Source organism: Somniosus microcephalus, chromosome 15 (assembly GCF_052327205.1).
Source record: "Somniosus microcephalus isolate GS21.2 chromosome 15, FLI_Smic_1.0, whole genome shotgun sequence".
In the NCBI taxonomy this organism is placed as follows: domain Eukaryota; kingdom Metazoa; phylum Chordata; class Chondrichthyes; order Squaliformes; family Somniosidae; genus Somniosus; species Somniosus microcephalus.
In genome coordinates, this window is record NC_141001.1 from 75,138,296 (window position 1) to 75,157,583 (window position 19,288).

General features: G+C 41.6%; 1 protein-coding gene across 1 annotated transcript in view; it reads right to left on the bottom strand.

Annotated features, from left to right (window-relative positions):
- Positions 1–18,853, bottom strand: part of abtb2b (ankyrin repeat and BTB (POZ) domain containing 2b) — a 273,661-nt gene extending 254,808 nt beyond the window's left edge. Inside the window, exons 1-2 of the mRNA XM_086008059.1 lie at positions 17,601–18,853; positions 13,942–14,237 (exon numbers count right to left, since the gene is read on the bottom strand). Of these exons, the coding sequence (XP_085864185.1) occupies positions 13,942–14,237; positions 17,601–18,190 (886 nt within the window). The 5' untranslated portion in view covers positions 18,191–18,853. The remainder of the gene's footprint in view (positions 1–13,941; positions 14,238–17,600) is intronic.
- Positions 18,854–19,288: the final 435 nt, after the last annotated feature.

Genomic DNA, 19,288 nt, shown 5'->3' on the forward strand with positions numbered 1-19,288 from the left:
AAGATTGGGTTGCTTTGTGCCTCCCGTTAGCGCCCCCGGGAGCCCCTAGCGCCTGTGCATGTCACTGCTGACGACTCCCGCGAAATTCAGCGGGAGGTTAGCGGCGCCGGTAACCGGTAGCGCATCGCAGCGCTGTGCCTCCGGCGATGATGTCATCACTGTGCGCAGCGCCCCGGCTGCAAACTTCGGTTGCACCCCCTGACCTACCGCCGGACGATATGTCCGACAGGGTCAGGGTGGTGTTTTTGCGACGCAAATTAAAGGGCAGGTGCCGGGTGGCCATTTTTTTTTTTTTGGAGTGCCGGGCTGTTTTCCTGGCCGACCGCTCCCCAGTGGTCCAGCGCTTTGCTCCTCCCCTTTAATCAGGGGGCGTGGCGCTGTTGCATGTAGCGCCACGATATTCAATGGTAGCGCCCCAGGAAGCAGGGGTAGCGCTTCCAATAGCACCCCGCCTCCTGCTTGGGGCGCTACCGCTGATTTTATGGTGCAGGGGTGCTAACTTTTTTGGGGCGCTAAAAGTAGCCAAATTTTTCCCCCTTGTAGCCCTAAACGGAGATGAAAAGGCAGGATACTGCAACCTGGGCTAGGAACAGACAATGGTTCAATTGGTAAGTGCAGGGCTAGTATGAAACCATGCCAGATAGAGCATTATGGTCCCAGGATCCAAACTGGTCTGTGCTTATGTGTTGACCGATCTTAGCCAAGATAGCGATAGGAATAACGTAATTGGGCTCAGCACCCTTGAGCTATTGTCCAGAAGGCTCCTGGCATCTGTAGAAACTGGGCACCAGCAAATCTCGATGTATTTATAAAAGGAGAGGAAACTGGAACAGAAAAAGAACCATGGACTTCTGTGACATCATTGAGACAGTAAGCACATAAGCACGGGTTAAACGGCCTGGTAGGCTTACCCAGGTGTTTAATTTCCTCAATGCGCTATTTTTAGCACACGCTTGCTACATTCCTGTCAATGCAATGTTTTTACATAGTTAATGGATTAACAATTGAATTAAAGTAAAGCAGATCAAATTTATGTGAATGAACTAACGAGTGCAGTAAAAGCAGATATTGGGGTAGAGGTTCTGCAAATTGCGCCCAAAATTGTGCCCGTTTAAAAAGTGTTTCTTCCCCCTCCCCGCCACCCCCCCCAAGTTTCCCCTCAAACTCATTTGCATATTACCAAACGCAAAATCTGTCATGAAACAGGGCAATTGGGCAACGTTTTAAAACGTCATTTTTGCTTTAAAAAATATTCCTTGATATATTTAAGAGTGGTAACTTGGTAAAGTTTGATTAATACAGCTGAAAATGGGTTTATCACAAAAAAGAGCATTTTAAATCCCAGTGTCAAACCATCACCTGTGAGTAACCCAATTTTGAATGATTGAAAAAGACTTAAAAAAAATATACAGAACCATTTGTTAGTTAGTACAGTAGTCAGTTTCTCAGTAAAGTTCTAAAACAATTTCATTCCAAACCTTTCAAAATGTACCTATTAATGTCCTTACGACCACAAATTCCAGCTTAATTTTTGGAGCCTCCTCGAATGCCTGCAAACGAGTGCAATTAGCGGAAACTCCCAATGGGGATGAATTCTCCCTGGGGGCATGGTCAGTTTTGCAGGTGGGGGCCGGCTTCTAGTGTGATGTTTTTAAAACTAGCGCAAAAGAGCGTGGAAACTCGAAGTGAGCTGAACGCAATTTGCGTTTAAAATTCCGCAGTATTTTGCGTCTGTTACGCTGATATCGGGGGAATTGTGCAAAAAAAAACAGGGCAATTGAGCAGAAACTCCAGGTCATTAAACCTACCATTGCTTACAACAGAAGGGTAATAACAGGAAACGCTACAAATTACACTATTACCTGAAACACATCAGTTTGTCACATTCACCAGCGCTTGGAGGGTTCGGTTTCTTCTGACATATTCAACAACTGTTACAACCTTTTAAGATTTGGGGCACAACAGAGAAACAAATCCTTCCAATATGCTGGGATCTGTTCTTGATACAAAGCTCTGGGAATGGCTTCTGATACATCACACATTGCTTTAATAGTGAAAACTTATATAAATACCTTCTTCAAAATATTCTCATTATAACATGCCTCTAGTATGACTAAACTAAGAAATTCTTATTAAACTGGAGCTTTTTATATAAAATATATGATGGAGTTGTCCAAAAAGCTAGTTAGGTCACAGCTGGAATACTGTGTGCAGTCCTGGTCACCACACTATAGGAAGGATGTGATTGTATTGGAGAAGGTGCAGAGGAGATTCACCAGGATGTTACCTGGGCTGGAGCGCTTCAGCTATGAAGAGAGACTGGACAGGCTGGGGTTGTTTTCCTTAGAGCAGAGAAGGCTGAGGGGGGGACCTGATTGTGGTGTACAAGATTATGAGGGGCATAGATAGGGTAGATAGAAAGGAACTTTTCCCCTTAGTAGAGGGGTCAATAACCAGGAGGCATAGTTTCAAGGTAAGGGGTAGGAGGTTTAGAGGGTATTTGAGGAAAAACTTTTTCACCCAGAGGGTGGTTGGAATCTGGAACTCACTGCCTGAAAGGTGGTAGAGGCAGGAACCCTCAACATTCAGGCAGCATTTAGATGAGCACTTGAAATGCCATAGCAAACAAGGCTACGGACCAAGTGCTGGAAAATGGGATTAGAATAGACAGGGCTTGATGGCCGGCGTGGACACGATGGGCTGAAGGGCCTCTTTCTGTGCTGTACAACTATGACTATGACAATGACTATATTAGAAGATTCTAATGATACGTGACTTAGCGTTGTCTTCACCACTAACTGTAGGATATTGGATAATCTTAAAAATAAAAACTAGCATACATCATGACCTAATCAAATAGGAAATAATAGATACATCATGAGTATTTGCCATCACTGGACACCACATCTTCAGAAATTTGATAAATGCACGTAGGGCTTCCTAATCATTGTGGGGAACATGAAGAACTACATCTGAAAGGAACCCACAGCTCTGCTGTGATAAGATCATACATCAAACCCAGATGCTATCAGCCCAAATAACAGTGACACAAAGCAGGGATCTATGCCAGCTCTTACTATGCTGCTTTCCAACCGTCTGGAACATGCTTTCTTTAACATCAACAACATTTAACGCTGTAAGAACTGAGTCAAAACATTTTAGGTTCTTCAAACAGTTCTATCAATAAGATTGCAGTAAAACCATAAAACATGCAACAAAAGGGCCCTCCTCTAGTGTCTTTATTACATTATGGGAAGGTCTACTTAAACCAGGTTAAATTCATTTCCACAGCTTTCTGACTTCAGTTAGTTACAAAGATCCAAAGAAAGAAAGGCTTGCATTTATAGAGCAAGTTTCACCACCACCAGACATCTCAAAGCACTTTACAGCCAATGAAGTATTTTTGAAGTGGAGTCACTGTTGTGTGTGGGAAATGCAGCAGCCAATTTGTGCACAGCAAGCTCCCACAAACAGCAATGTGCTAATGACCAGATCATCTGTTTTGGTTATGGGATAAATATTGGCCAGGACACCAGGGATAACCTGTTCTTCTTTGAAATAGTGACACAAGATCTTTTACATCCAACTGAGAGCCTCCATGCATCTGAAAGACGGCACCTCCGACAGTGCAGCACTCCCTCACTACTGCACTGGAGTGTCAACCTAGCTTTATGTGCTCAAGTCCCTGGAGTGGGACTTGAACCCACAACCTTCTGACTCAGAGGTGAGTGTGCTACCCACTGAGCCACTACTGAGGGCTGTCAGATGAAAAAGTAGGGATATTATTGTTGTGTGAATCTTGACAGTGTCAGCATGCTATTCAACTGTGGGGAGGAGAGTGAGGGAAGGACATTAGAACCGAGTTAAATCCTGTCCTCACGCACACTTCGAGCAGGGATCACTGGATAGCAATCAGGAGCAAATTCTTGACCAATCTTCCAGAGAGCCACTGAGGCAAAATATTACGGGCTAGAAACTGGGTAACTTAGCGTCTCCGGCAGTGCTAACAGGGCGCAAACGACTTTACGCCCGGGCGCGGCACCGCTAACGACTCCCGCTAAATTCAGTGCGAGTTTAGCGGCGGTGGTAACCGGCAGCACCCGCTCTGCTGCGCAGATGATCACCGTGCAAAATTGGCCCGCGACCCCTGAATCTGCGCCGGGCAATGAGAGCGACTGATTCAGGGGGCGGGAACAGAGCGGCAGGAGGCTCGCGGGGCGCTAAGTAAAGGGGAGGTGGCGGGTGGGGGAGAAAAAAAAAAAAAAATCGGCTGACTTGTTGCGGCCCGTTGCATCTTTGAACGCGGGATCCGTGCCGCAATCTGGCAGCCCGGCACTCCTCGTGTGCCGGGTTGCTGGCATGGCACCCCGCTCCCCGGTGGTCCAGGTAGGGCCCAGCAGAGTTGTAGGCTTGGGTCCTCTCCTTTAATGAGGGGAAGAGCCCTTCCATGCGGCAGCGCAACGTGGCCCAGTGCGTAGCGCTGCAGAACGCACCGCCCTGATATTCGGGGTTAGCGCTCTAAGAAGGAAGTGCAGCGCTTGAATTAGCACTCCACCTCCCTCTTGGGGCGCTAAAACTGAATTTTGCGGTTGCCGGTGCTAAAGTTAGCGCCCGGGCGACCAAAATGGTCGATACCGAATTTTTCCCCCCAAAGTGTCATACTGACGGAAATCAGCCAACTCAGCACAGAGTCGAACCAATGCTGGGACTCGCCTGCTTAGCTACTCACTGGATAAACTTGGTGATCTTATCATGTACAGTGACTTTGCATCTTGAGTGCTCATCTTCTACCATAAGTCTGCATGGAGTCACACCAACAAGTTACCTCAACGTTTAAAAAAAAATAAACTCAGTCAATGTATGGTATAAAAGATCAACAATAGGATTCAACAGTTTCAGAAAAAGTAAATCACCAGTAACTCACAAACCTCCTTTGTGATGGTTTATCTTTCAGCACACTACAAATGCTGTTGTGTATCATTTTCAATATTAACAGCAACATAAGAACATAAAAATATAAGAAATAGGAGCAGGAGTAGGCCATTCAGCCCTTTTTGAACCTGCTCCGCCACTCAATAAGATCATGGCTGATCTTCTACCTCAACTCCACCTTCCCGCACTATCCCCATATCCCTTGGTTCCCTTCGTATCCAAAAATCTATCGATCTCTGTCTCGAATATACTCAATGACTGAGCATCCACAGCCCTCTGGGGTAGAGAATTCCAAAGATTCACAACCCTTTGAGTGAAGAAATTTCTCCTCATCTCAGTCCTAAATGCCCGACCCTTTATTCTGAGACATCCTCCCAACATCTACCCTGTCAAGCCCCTTAAGAATTTTATATATTTCAATGAGATCACCTTTCATTCTCCTAAACTCTAGGGAAAATAGGCCTAGTCTACTCAAGCTCTCCGCATAGGACAATCCCCCCATCCCAGGAATCAGTCTAGTTAATCTTCATTGCACTCCCTCTAAGGCATGCATAGCCTTTCTTAGATAAGGAGACCAAAACTATACACAGTACTCCAGGTGTGGTCTCATCAAGGCCCTATATAATTGCAGTAAGACATCTTTACTCTTATACTCCAATCCTTTTGTAATAAAGGCCAACATACCATTTACTTTCCTAATTGCTTGCTGTACCTGTGTGTTAACTTTCTGTGATTTGTGTACAAGGACACCCAGGTCAACAACCAATTTGCATTATATAGCACCTTTAATGTAGACAATATCCAAGGTGCTTTACAGGGGCCGGGGGGGGGAGGGGGGGAGAGAAATTAGGTAAATGAGTAGATGCTGAGCATTGGTGAGAGAGCTAGAAGAGCTGACCAAAAGCTTGGTGAGAAAGATGGGTTTAAATACAGAGAGAAACATGGAGAGACAAAAAGGTTTAAGAATGGTGCTCCAGCGAGTTTAGTTGAAGCAACTGAAGGCTCTATCAACAGTGGCGCAAAGGGAGTGCATGATGCACAAAAGAACATTGAGCATCACTTTGTAGTTACTAGAAATCATACATCACAAGACTGATTTGACTTCCACTAAATTATTTTTAATAATCAATTTTGTTTTCTACTTAAATTAAGAGTGACTAAAGTGTTGCTGAGACTGAATACCAGCAGTGAGTGATTCCCTTTGTCTAATATACTTGAAAATGGAAAAATTGCAGGGCTATGGGGAAAGAACAGGGGAGTGGGACCAGCTCTTTCAAAGAGCTGGCACAGGCACGATGGGCAGAATGACTTCCTTATGTGTTGTAAGATTCTATATGATTTCCTTTCATATGTGCTCCATTCAGCTTGAATATTTTTAAATCATTCACTCAATTGTTGCAAGGTGGATAAAGTTCCATTCATCAGCTTTGCCATTCTTAACCTTTACAGCACATAGTTCATGCTTAGCTTAAGTTCCTAATTACTAGCATTTCAAGCTCGTGCAGTCATGCTAGCTGCTGGATCAGGGTACATTCATGTGATAAAACATAGCCCTAATTTTCATTACAGACTGCTGCTTCTTCAAACCTTCATTGTTTTGGAACAGATGCTATTACGAATGGTGTTGTCATGTTTATCTCATGAGCATTGCTGCTTCTGTATAATTTTGCTTATTATAATAAATTTGTTTATAGTTTTAGCCTGAATTATTCAGTTTGTCAGCATAGTGTTTTTCACTGATTTTGCACAGTGGAGAGGCTGTACTATTTCCAGTGCAAAATCCAATGGTAGAAAGATTCATTGTATACCCTGTGACATAGTATTTCATAAACTTTAAACATAAGGTGAAGTTTCAGTTCATAAAAACCACAAACGTGCCTATGAAAGCTAACTTTTTGCATTGACTATAAGCACAAATTATTGGGAAGAAGTCCAAATTGTAAACGTATAACATAATGTAAAGTAGTCTAACTTTAGGAGTAACAATTGTCCGATGAGTAGTTGCTTGTCCGCAAATCCATATCAACATTCAAAAGTGAAACATAGAAACTAGGAGCAGGAGTAGGCCATTCGGCCCCTCGAGCATGCTCCGCCATTCAATGAGATCATGGCTGATCATCCAAATTCAGTACCCTGTTCCTGCCTTCTCTCCATATCCCTTGATCCCTTTACCCTCAAGAAATATATCCAACTCCTTCTTGAATATATTTAATGAATTGGCCTCTACTGCCTTCTGTGGTAGAGAATTCCACAGGTTCACCACTCTCTGGGTGACGAAATTCCTCCTCATCTCTGTCCTAAATGGCTTACCCCTTATTCTTAGACAGTGACCCCTGGTTCTGCACTCCCCGACCATCGGGAACATCCTTCCAGCATCTAGTCTGCCTAGTCGTTAGAATTTTATAAGTTTCGATGAGATCCCCTCTCATTCTTCTAAACTACAGCGAGTACAAGCCCAATCGACCCAATCTCTCCTCATACGTCATTCTTGCCATCCAGGTATCAGCCTGGTGAATCTTCGCTGCACTCCTTCCATGGCAAGAACATCCTTCCTCAGATAAGGTGACCAAAACTGCACACAATGCTCAAGATGTGGTCTCACCAAAGCCCTGTACAACTGCAGCAAGACATCCTTGTTCCTGTACTCAAACCCTCTCGCTACGAAGGCCAACATACCATTTGCCTTCTTAACCGCCTGCTGCACCTGCATGCTTACTTTCAGCGACTGGTGCACAAGGACGCCAGAATGACTGATGATTTCCTGGTCAATCTATCAATCTGAGCTATTTTAGAGAGCTCACAGATAGTCAACAGTATATGTTATTTTGTTAGTAGTGCTATTTACTTAGGCACAAAGGTTTAATTTTTTTACCTATTATTTTTAACAAAAAATATGTGTGTCAGAATGGTCAATATTTTTTCTACTTTCTTTGCTGTTGTCACTTTAGTGTTGGGTCTAAAGCTTAAATTGATGTAATGTAGTTCCCACCAGTGTTACACCAGATTTATGCCCTTTCTGTAATGCCAACATAGAAAGAAGAACTTGCGCCTTCCTCAAAAGTCCCAAAGCGCTTCAGAGCCAATGAAGTACTTTGTGAAGTGTAGTCACTGTTGTAATGTAGGAAATATGGCAGCCAATTTGTGAGCAGCAAGGTCCTAAAAACAGAAATGGGATATTGACCAGATAATCTGGGTTTTTCAGTGATTTTGGTTGAGGGATACATATTGGCCAGGGCACTGGGGAGAACTAGCCTGCTGTTCTTCGAATAGTCCTGTGGGATCTTTTACATCCATCAGAGAAGGCGAATGGGGCTTCAGTTTAACATCTCATCAAAAAGACGGCACCTCTGACAGTGTAGCACTCCCTCAGTACTGCACTGAAGTGTCAGCTTGGATTATGTGCTCAAGTCCTGGACCAATGAGCCAAGGTTGGCATCATTAAGTACAAAACATACTTTAGCTTAGTGATTTTGGTCCATACAGTGGCCTGCTAGAGGTTTTACTGTGGTCTGTTTAAGTGTCTTCTCAATGACAACATAATAAAGTGCCACTGTGTATTCATAGATCACTGCCTTTTGACCACACCTTCCTACAATACAACTCTATTGGCTTTTTGCGTGTATGTTCTTTTTTCATTACATATTTGAAGAAGTTATAATAGGGAAAAAGAGAGGTCAGTTACTGTATCTGATAGAGTGTGATTTGTCTCTGCAAGCAGTAATATTGGCTTAAAACTGATCGTATCTCCTTCCCATTCCCAGAAACAAATAAACTCACAAAGTTCTGTCAAAGGCAAAACCAACCCATTAAATCAATGTGGCAAGACTAGTAATATAATTACACTGGTCCCTAGACCCAATTCAGAAAACTGTCTAGCTCCATCACTTCTAAAGACTATTTTGGGGTTAGAGGATCAAATTTGTGCTAAGGGTATAAATTGTGTGTTCACCAAAAAGGTCAGTGCTATGAAAAAAAAATTTCCCCCCACAAGTATTCCCAGGTTAAGTGTAACGGAGTTGGATGCAGTTACTTTGCCCAAACAACATGCCTTAACCTCAATTCCCACTATACCAATGTGAAATTTCCATTTCTCATCCTAGCCATCCTTGCGGCATTTCTGAGTCTGAATGCCACTTTAATGTCCACTTAAGCCAAATTATGGGCAATTTTGACCAGTGTACAAGCATCCACTGGGTTGACATAACTTCACTACATCTACCTTTAGTCCGAGAAAAAGCCTCAGATAAATCAACAGTAATTTTACAGCTGTAATTCCTCTCAACTGTTAACGTATGATTTTGCCATTATATCTTCCCCAAGTTGTTCTTTCACCTTTTGTTTTATGTAATAACTTCATCCTGTAGTTTGTTTGTTTGATCCTTTTTGCTGATTAATAGCAAAATTGTCAAAAATATCCTCGATGATTATAGTAGATTAATTTCACAACTGGTAAAAAATAATAATTATGAACATATTAGTGACCATTCCTGCAAGCCTTTTCACAGACATACTACATAATGCAGATTGAATTAGCATCAATTTACATTTTCGGGAAGGAAATATGCAGCATGCACGTGGGGTAGAGTAGGTCAGTAAATCTGTTTCTGCAAATCCCTTATGTGGATACTTGAATAAAATTTTCTCCTATTAGGGAATAGATTTTTCAAAAACTTCAGTGCCTTTAGTAAATATAATCTTTACTAAGATTAGTATACTGCATGGGACGCCTAAAGGTCCGAAATGAAGTCAAACAAAAATTCAAATGAAATAACGCCATTGTTAAACCTTCTTATAACAAACTGCAATTTCACAAACCTCATTATAACATTTTTCTCCTGATCTAAGCTGATACTGTGAGCCAAGCATTTTAAACCTCAACAAGATTAAACCCTGATAAGCAGAACCATTTCAACAACCCCACAAGTCTGTAGTAACAAGAGATGAAATTTCCCTGCCTTTTTTCATAGAAGAAATTGGAGAAAATTCCACTGTGTATTATTTAACCCTCGTCACTCAAAAGCAGCCAAAATCGAGCAGTGATTGTCATTTGAAAAAAATTGAAGACATTCTAGACAGAAAAGGGTGAATTCCCTGAAATTATCTTATCCATCATCATTTTTCCTTTGGAAAGTTTTAATAACATTATTACAGTAATCCATCTGCTTTTGTTCCCATTTCTAAACTAGCATTAACTCAAAAAAATCACTTCCTTGTTGACTTTGCATATATAAAACTACTGTAACATAAATCATTGAATAAGGAAAACCATGATTTTAATCAGCTTCAGTTCCCTAAAGGAAATAAAAACACTGATCCCAGGAGGACTGCAGCAGCATGTCTACCCTATAATAAAATGCTTCAAATGCATCAAAGAGCAGTTTTCTTTTACCTTTTGTGCCATGGTTATGATTTATATTATTAAACAGGATCATTTTTCAAACTGTCCTTGATAAGCAGTACTATAGGTTTCAGAGCACAAGATCACAAATATTTAATAAGAATATAAAAAATCCCTTCTACTGTGTCCTTACCAAGATTGTAAATCATAACTATGGACTTCAGAATATGGTCCTGATAAATATTCGGTTTGAACATTTCAGAACATTAAAAACACCACATGACCCAGCAGAGGTCAAACAATTTAAATCAAATTTTTACATTGCAATGTTTGTTATTATGCCATCATGTTAGAAGTTGAAAAGTTATATGCCATTATTAAAACTGCAATTCCCTTTATCACTCTTCAGACATTGAAATGTCATCTAGGCCTTGAAATATTCATACTTCATAACACAGTTTAAATGGCTTTGACACTGAAGCAGAAGTGTCCACTTTGCATACTTCTTACTTCAAAGAAAAGCTTACTGTAAGGAGGGGAGGAGCACTGTCAATGTAGAGTACTTACCTACTTATGTCTCCAACAGCCTCTTTTTTAAACCAACGTCTGGCTGTGAACAATAATTGTATACTAATCCTGGGCTCTACATCTCCCAGCAGAGAAAGATTCCAGTAACAGCTGATGCCATCCTTGGGTCTTGCAAGGGAGCAAGCCCCTGGTGAATAGTGGAGCTTGCGGTAGACTATTTTGGAGCTTCATTTCATAAACTGGTAATGGTTCAAAAATGCATTCTGCCTCCCAATGGCAGACAGAACTGAAAAGCATCTTCTTTTCTCTGTGGACATACTCCTTCACAAGACACTGGACCTCGAATGCAATTCTCATAACCTTAGAACTGCTCACTTCCTTCAGTCTTCCTCCCTCCAATGTTCAGACTTTTAAAACATAGACATGGTGTCACATAAACACTGCTCATCAATGTATCATGCAACTTTTTCTACTCTTTTCAATCTCTATGCCCTGCACTTTGGGCCTTGACCATTTGCCCAGGTTTTGAAATAAAATTGTCAGTGGACATAACCTCCTTTCAGTAGGGTATGAGTTTGCTTCTGGCAGTGGTGCAGCCATGTACTACCAGATCATTAAGATGGAGAGTGAAGTAGTTGACTCAGAGACTAGGGTCCTGAATTTAAATAAAGGAAACTACGATGGTATGAGGCGCGAGTTGGCTAGGATGGATTGGGGAACGTTACTTAAAGGGTTGACGGTGGATAGGCAATGGCAAACATTTAAAGATCGCATGGATGAACTACAGAATTTGTTCATCCCTGTTTGGCATAAAAATAAAACAAAAAAGGTGACTCAACCATGGCTAACAAGGGAAATTAGGGATAGCATAAGATCCAAGGGGAGGACATATAAATTGGCCAGAAAAAGCAGCAAACCTGAGAACTGGGAGCAGTTTAGGATTCAACAAAGGAGGACAAAGGGATTAATTAAGAGGGGGAAAATAGAGTATGAGAGTAAGCTTGCCGGGAACATAAAAACTGACTGTAAAAGCTTTTATAGATATGTGAAGAGAAAAAGATTGGCGAAGTCAAGCATAGGTTCCTTGCAGTCAGAATCAGGGGAATTTATAATGGGGAACAAAGAAATGGCTGACCAATTAAATACATACGTTGCTTCGGTCTTCACAAAGGAGGACACAAATAACCTTCCAGTGATGTCGGGGAACATAGGATCTAATGAGGGAGGAATTGAATGAAATCAATATTTGTAGGGAAATGATGTTAGGGAAATTGACGGCATTGAAGGCCGATAAATCCCCAGGGCCTGATAATCTACATCCTAGGGTACTTAAGGAAGAGGCCCTAGAAATAATAGATGCATTGCTGGTCATCTTCCAAAATTCTATAGACTCTGGAATAGTTCCCATGGATTGGAGGGTAGCTAATGTAACCCCACTATTTAAAAAAGGTGGTAGAGAGAAAACGGGGAATTATAGACCGGTAAGCCTGACATCGATAGTGGGGAAAATGCTAAAGTCCATTATAAAAGATGTAACAGCAGAGCACTTGGAAAACAGTGACAGGATCGGACAAAGTCAACATGGATTTACAAAAGGTAAATCAGGCTTGACTAATCTACTGGAATTTTTTGAGGATGTAACTGGTAGAATAGATAAGGGAGAACCAGTGGATGTGGTGTATTTGGACTTTCAGAAGGCTTTCGATAAGGTCCCATATAAGAGATTGGCGTGCAAAGTTAAAGCACATGGGATTGGGGGTAAGGTATTGACTTGGATAGAGAACTGGTTGGCAGACAGGAAGCAAAGAGTTGGAATAAACGGGTCTTTTTCCGAGTAGCAGGCAGTGACTAGTGGGGTAGCACAGGGATCGGTGCTAGGACCACAGCTATTCACAATATCATTTTATATTAATGATCTAGACGAGGGAACTAGATGGAATATCTCCAAGTTTGCAGACGACACAAAGCTGGGTGGGCGTGTGTGCTGTGAGGAGGATGCAGAGAAACTCCAGTATAATTTGGACAGATTGGGTGATTGGGCAGATGCAGGGCAGATGCAGTATAATGTGGAAAAATATGAGGTTATCCACTTTGGTGGCAAAAACAGGAAGACAGATTATTATCGGAACGGCAGTAGATTGGGAAAAGGGGAAGTGCAACGAGACCTGGGTGTCCTTGTGCACCAGTCGCTGAAGGTAAGCATGCAGGTGCAGCAGGCAGTTAAGAAGGAAAATGGTATGTTGGTCTTCATAGCGAGAGGATTCGAGTCCAGGAGCAAGGATGTCTTGCTGCAGTTGTACAGGGCACTGGTGAGACCACACCTCGAGTATTGTGTGCAGTTTTGGTCGCCTTATCTGAGGAAGGATATTCTTGCCATGGAGGGAGTGCAGCGAAGATTCACTAGACTGATACCTGGGATGGCAGGAATGATGTATGAAGAGAGATTGGTTTGATTAGGCTTATATTCACTAGGGTTTAGAAGAATGAGAGGGGATCTCATTGAAACTTATAAAATTCTAACATGACTAGGCAGACTAGATGCAGGAAGGATGTTCCCGATGGCAGGGAGTCCAGAACCAGGGGTCACAGTCTAAGGATAAGGGGCAAGCTATTTAGGACAGAGATGAGGAGGAATTTCTTCACCCAGAGAGTGGTGAACCTGTGGAATTCTCTACCACAGAAGGCAGTTGAGGCCAATTCATTAAATATATTCAAGAAGGAGTTAGATATATTTCTTAAGTCTAAAGGGATCAAGGGATATGGGGAGAAAGCAGGAACAGGGTACTGAATTTGGATGATCAGCCATGATCTCATTAAATGGCAGAACAGGCTCGAGGGGCCGAATGGCCTACTCCTGTTCCTATCTTCTATTATTCTTCACAGCCAAAACAAGAGTTTAAAATCAACTAAATATGTAGATGGCTACTTCAAAATTGATGCTACTCGCTCCCATTGAATTGCATTCTCTTTAAGCCTCCAAAGGATTATAAACAAAGATGGTTGCAGTGGTGTTTTAAAAAGGCTTTTACTGTATTTTTTTTGTCTTAACCACTTAACAATGAAAATGCAAGTGAAAGGATTGAATTGCCACAAAATGGGATTGAAAACTTTAATAAAGGTTTTCTGAGGTAGTCTCTCCTTACCGTTGGCATTTTTGCCGCAGATGAGATGCTCGTAAGGCTGCAGGACTCCCCAGAGCTCAGCGTCATTGTTGATGCACATCTCCAGCATTTCTGTTGAAAGCTCTTGCCTGCCGTCGTGCATGGCTCCCCCTCCTCCTTCTGGGCTATATCCTGCTGCTACCCTGATTCCAATCTCCTCCAGCAGGCTCTCCATGCAGGCAGCCAAAGAGATTGCAGCATACTCATGGATGCGCACTGAAACCCTAGTGTCCACCATCCATCTAAAGAAGCGCCCCACTGAGAAGATAAGGCCACACCTAAAAGTATTAATAACAGTGATATTAACAAACTTAACAAATCAAAGATGAGCTCAGTCCAAATCAGATCAGCATAAAATGAGGGTGGTATGAGCTCCAACATAGAGCATGTGTCATCCAACTTTGAGAAATGGCTTTAATTCTAGAAACTTGATCATTTACATTTCCCTCAAATATACATCCAGGTTTTCATTAGTTTACTCTGGCTCATAGTGGAGTTTGGCACCTAGAACAATAGTGTCAGAATTGAATATCTTACGGATGGGAACTTAGTGGCACAGTAAGCTATAATAATGTCCTTCCATCACGAGGAACTGATTTTGTATCTAGCCCAGACTAATGAGATTAGAGTTTCCTCATAGATATATATGATCTAAATGTTATCCTTAAAAGATCACGAGTCAATAACATAAAACTGCTCATAATTTAGCACTAAATTGACAATCTCACTCAGGAAGCCCAACAAAAATGACTGGTGTGGAACATTTCAAATGGTGCAATTGTAGGTGGTCTTCAGAGGCCAGAATTAATGTAAATTATTAAGAGACTGCAGAGGAAGCTTTACTTTGCATTTGACTTATTCCATACCTGGCTTGGGAGTAATGCATAAAAGTGCAGCAATGTTTGCTTTCTCATCTTGATGAGCGCAAAAAATACAGGCAAAACGAGCCTAAAGGGGATTAAATATCTGAAGTCAAAATGTGTTGTCCATAACACTTTAAAGTAATTGGTAGAAGGGTTAGAGGGGAGTTGAGGAGAACTTTTTTCACCCAAAGGGTGGTGGGGTCTGGAACTCACTGCCTGAAAGAGTGGTAGAGGCAGAAATTCTCATTGCATTTAAAAAGTACTTGGATATGCACTTGAAGTGCCGTAACCTACAAGGCTACGGACCAAGAGCTGGAAAGTGGGATTAGGCTGGATAGCTCTTTATTCGGCCGGCACAAACATGATGGGCCGAATGGCCTCATTCTGTGCCGTAAATTTCTAGGATTCTATAACAGAAATGAACTGAAACCACTTCTTAAAATTAGATATTTACAGAATACAATAAATGACAATCTGTATGCTATTTAACTCAATGGGATTGAAGGGGCACAAATGAAATCACAGATAAGTGCTGGGTGTTTCATTTAAGACACAATTAGTTGATTTCTAATTGAGCTGACTAGGAAGACAAGTGATTACAGAATGTTGGTGGCCTGATGCCATCACATTTTACAACATCCCCATTCTGGAAAGTTTACAGGCAGCAACCATTGTGCCAGAATATCCGAACAGGCTGATTTCCCTTGCCCACACAGAGTTTTGAATTTAATGCAGAGGCTAAGGGCTTCTCTAGTTTATTAAAACATACATTTTTTTCCCCAGTAGAGTGCTAAAATCATTAGAAATAATTAGAAACATGTCAAGTAATTTCCAAAGTCACTGCTTTGTGCAGAGACCTATTGGAGCCTTGAAAGGTGCTAATTTTGCAAAATCTACTGCATTGTTGGAACACTAGAATATTTGAAATATGTGATTTATAAATGAAAATTGACCTGAAAATGTCTTTAGTGCAGGGAAGGGAGAATATTTTGCTATTACATAAAAACATTTATCAGTTTTGTAATAGTTAAATGTCATAACTGGCAGACATAATTATAGCAATTTTTTCACTAAATCATAATTGTGGCAATGTATGATCTGTATAACTCATGAAGTTATTGTTTATTTGACTAGTGAGCGGAGAAGGCAGTAGCCCAATAATATCATGTGTAGCTAAAATGTATTTATTTTTGATTTTACTGTAAAAAGCAATGTCTTTGTGTACAATATTTTCCCATAAATATTGTCTCATCTCATCAATTGGAATCTACACAACAAGCAAAATATTTAAATACTGGATAGATTTGATGTCTCTGTTATTTATTTGTTTCTAAACTTTATATAAAAAAGGGACTTGTTTAGTGTTGCCGCAGCACTCCACCATCCCTACTTTTATTGTGCAATGGCCTATAACTAATAGGACCACAGCAGCTTCATAAAATTCATATCAACCAGCTAGTAAATCTGTGCATTGCAACTCATTCAGCAAACTCTAACAGATTAGCAGCAGCGTAGTAACCACAGTCTGACTAATAGTGGCTAAATATTATACAAAGTTGTTAGCCAGAATTTAACTACCACACCTTCAGGTTGATCTGTTATAAAGTATTGAAGTTTAAAAGCCAGTCATTTATTGCATCACATAAAATAATGATGATGACTAATTAATGAAGGAAATTCTATTATTGGTAAACCTGTTGCTAAAGATATGCAGAAATCTCTGGAAATAGCAATTGCAACATCAAAGCTGCAGTTGCACTGCTTTACCAATAAACCATTCGGATGTATATATTAGTAAAAAAAAATTGTATGTTGTAGAAAACATTTCCATCCATTGTTTATATAATAGAGAAATTGAACAATTTTTCAATTTGTCACTCCCTGGTCAGGTATAGCTGAACATACAAAACAACAGTTAGCAACTCCAGGAAAGTATCCCCCACTGCACTAGTGATTTTTTTTTAATTTTCTACATCAGCTACCTTTACAGCCTCACTAAATGAAATTGCCAATTTAGCCCAAGTTTGAAAAGAACTATATGAAATGTTGTGCTGCAGATATATGTCCCCTAGGAATTGAGCTGTTACTGCCCACACTTATTTAATTTAAGACCATTATTGACAGCAGAGAAAACTTCCATCCCATAAATCTGGTTGTATTTTATTATTCCATTGGTGATAGTATAATACACTGATCGAAGAAGTGTACATTTCTAACAAATAGTGTAACTAAATAACGTATCTCCATAAACCAAACTCCTTGCCGAATTAATATATGTATAGTTGATGATTTGGATTTCATTCATGCTCAACTTTGAATCAATTTTAATGCCACTTTTTTTTTTAAATTGCACTCATCAAAACAGAATTGAACAGTTTTCCTTTTCAGGCAGCCAGTGTCAGTTTCAAGCTCTCCCAAGTCAGGAAGGCCAGCAGAAATGTAAAGGTCCCTCTGCTCTCTCCAATGTGAATACGTCCAAACTCAAAAAGCCACTCCCTGTGCAGCAGTGTAACATTTCCATTTTGCACACCAACCTTCCTTATGGCTTCTTTGAGGTTACTAATTTAGTAAGAAATTTGGGGTATCCACTAGAAACTGGGTTGAGACTGCCCAACTCATTTCACATAAATGCTTGAATGCAGGCAGAGGGGATCATACATAAAACGGATTTTTAAATTAATATCTATTCACTTGCCCATCTGAACCATTTTTTTAAAAAATTACACTCTCTCCAAGTCTATTGCACATTTTGAAACAAATACAAAAGACAGTAGGTACCTGGAGCTCTTGCTTTTTCTCAGCCTATCCCCAGCACTCATGTTGTAGAGAGACAGGGCTTTTACAGAAGCAGAGATGCAGCTTTCAGACAAGGACCACGAGAGGATGAGTCTGATGGCGCTTTGGATCTCGAACTTGGTGCACTTGGAGTGCACGACACTCAGGCGCTGCGCCTCCCTGGAGATCCTGATCAGGGCTCTCCTCAACAAGAATGACAATCTCCTGACAGCATCCTGAGAGAAGAGCTTTCCACACTCCCCTGGCCTCCCTTTCTTCAGAATCTTCCCAATGTCTTCGTCCGTCCATGGGAATTCCTCCAGCTCCGGGAGCCGGGGACATTTGAAGAAGATGTCGTTGAGCTCCGGCTCCTCTGGTAGGACGGTGTTGACGGTATCCCAGCTGTTATTGCGGCTGTTCATGGAACCCGAAAAGTACCACCAGTTCCCTCTGTTGTGGGCTGACTGGAAGGCTTGGGAGTTCGATCTGGAAGAGGAGAGACTGAGAGACCTGCAGGAATCTCCTGCCCCATAACCCGAGTCCAAAGTCAGATCTTCCAGCGTCTTCAAGGTGGAGTTGTACAATCCCGCCATTGTGCAAGAGGCGCAGTTTGGAAGTGTTTGCACAAGTCCAAGCCAAGTCAGTTGGGATGGGGTGCTGTCCAACTCCTTTCTTCACGACATAAAGCGCAAAGCACTCCTTGAGCGTTCTAATAGTGCAAACCACTGTACTGGGAGGATGTCAGCTGCGTAACTCTATCCACATCTGCAACAGTCCTCTTGTTCTGACCGGCTCTTTAATTATCCGGAATCTCTGTTCCGTGAACTCAAAGCTTCGCCTTTAGAACTTTTCTTTCTAAAACTGTCCGGGCACTTTGATATTCTAGGAAAATACCAGAGGCAGGGCAACAACAAAAAACCTGGGAATGTCCTTTATTATTTCAAAAAAATACTGGAAAGTGTAACTCCGCCTCTGTGCAGCTTGCAGCCCCTTTAACTCCCTTCACCGAACTTCTGTCCACAATAGCAAGTGACAAAACCTTTTCTCTTGTTCCACAACTAAAAGCTTTCTCTAAAAAAAAATACACTTTAATGGTAAAGAATTAGTGCCTGTGTCCTTACAAACGCGGTACTATTTTTTGATTTAGTATTAAATGCCCCTGACTCCGACCGGCTCCGCTCTCCCTATCCGCGAGCCGAGCGGCACAGAATCCCACGGCCACCCACAAGAAACGTCAATCACACGCCGTCAACCAATCGGAATTCAAAATGCAAATTAATCTGCGACCATTAACCAATCGCAGGGCAGTCAAGGGCGTGTGGGGACGGTGCCAAACCGTCCAATGGGATCAGATAATGAGCGCAGGTCTGTGGGAACTCCTGCTGGTCGTTGTGGATTCTCGATCCAAACGTAATTCTGGTCAAGTCCTGCTCCTGCAAATCATGTAATCCTGGTCTCTGCAGATTCCTGATCCTCCAGATGTAATCCTGGTCTCTGCAGATTCCTGCTCCAAGTATAATCCTGGTCCTGCGGATTCCTGATTCGGAGTACTCTTGCTCCGTGCAGGATTCTGATTCAAGTATGTTTCAGCTGATGAGTCTCTCTCGCCTCTTGGTGATAGCCACCACCTAATTACAGTGGGAATATTTCCTATGATCGCTATTTCTAGCAAAATGGTAAAATTGTAAATA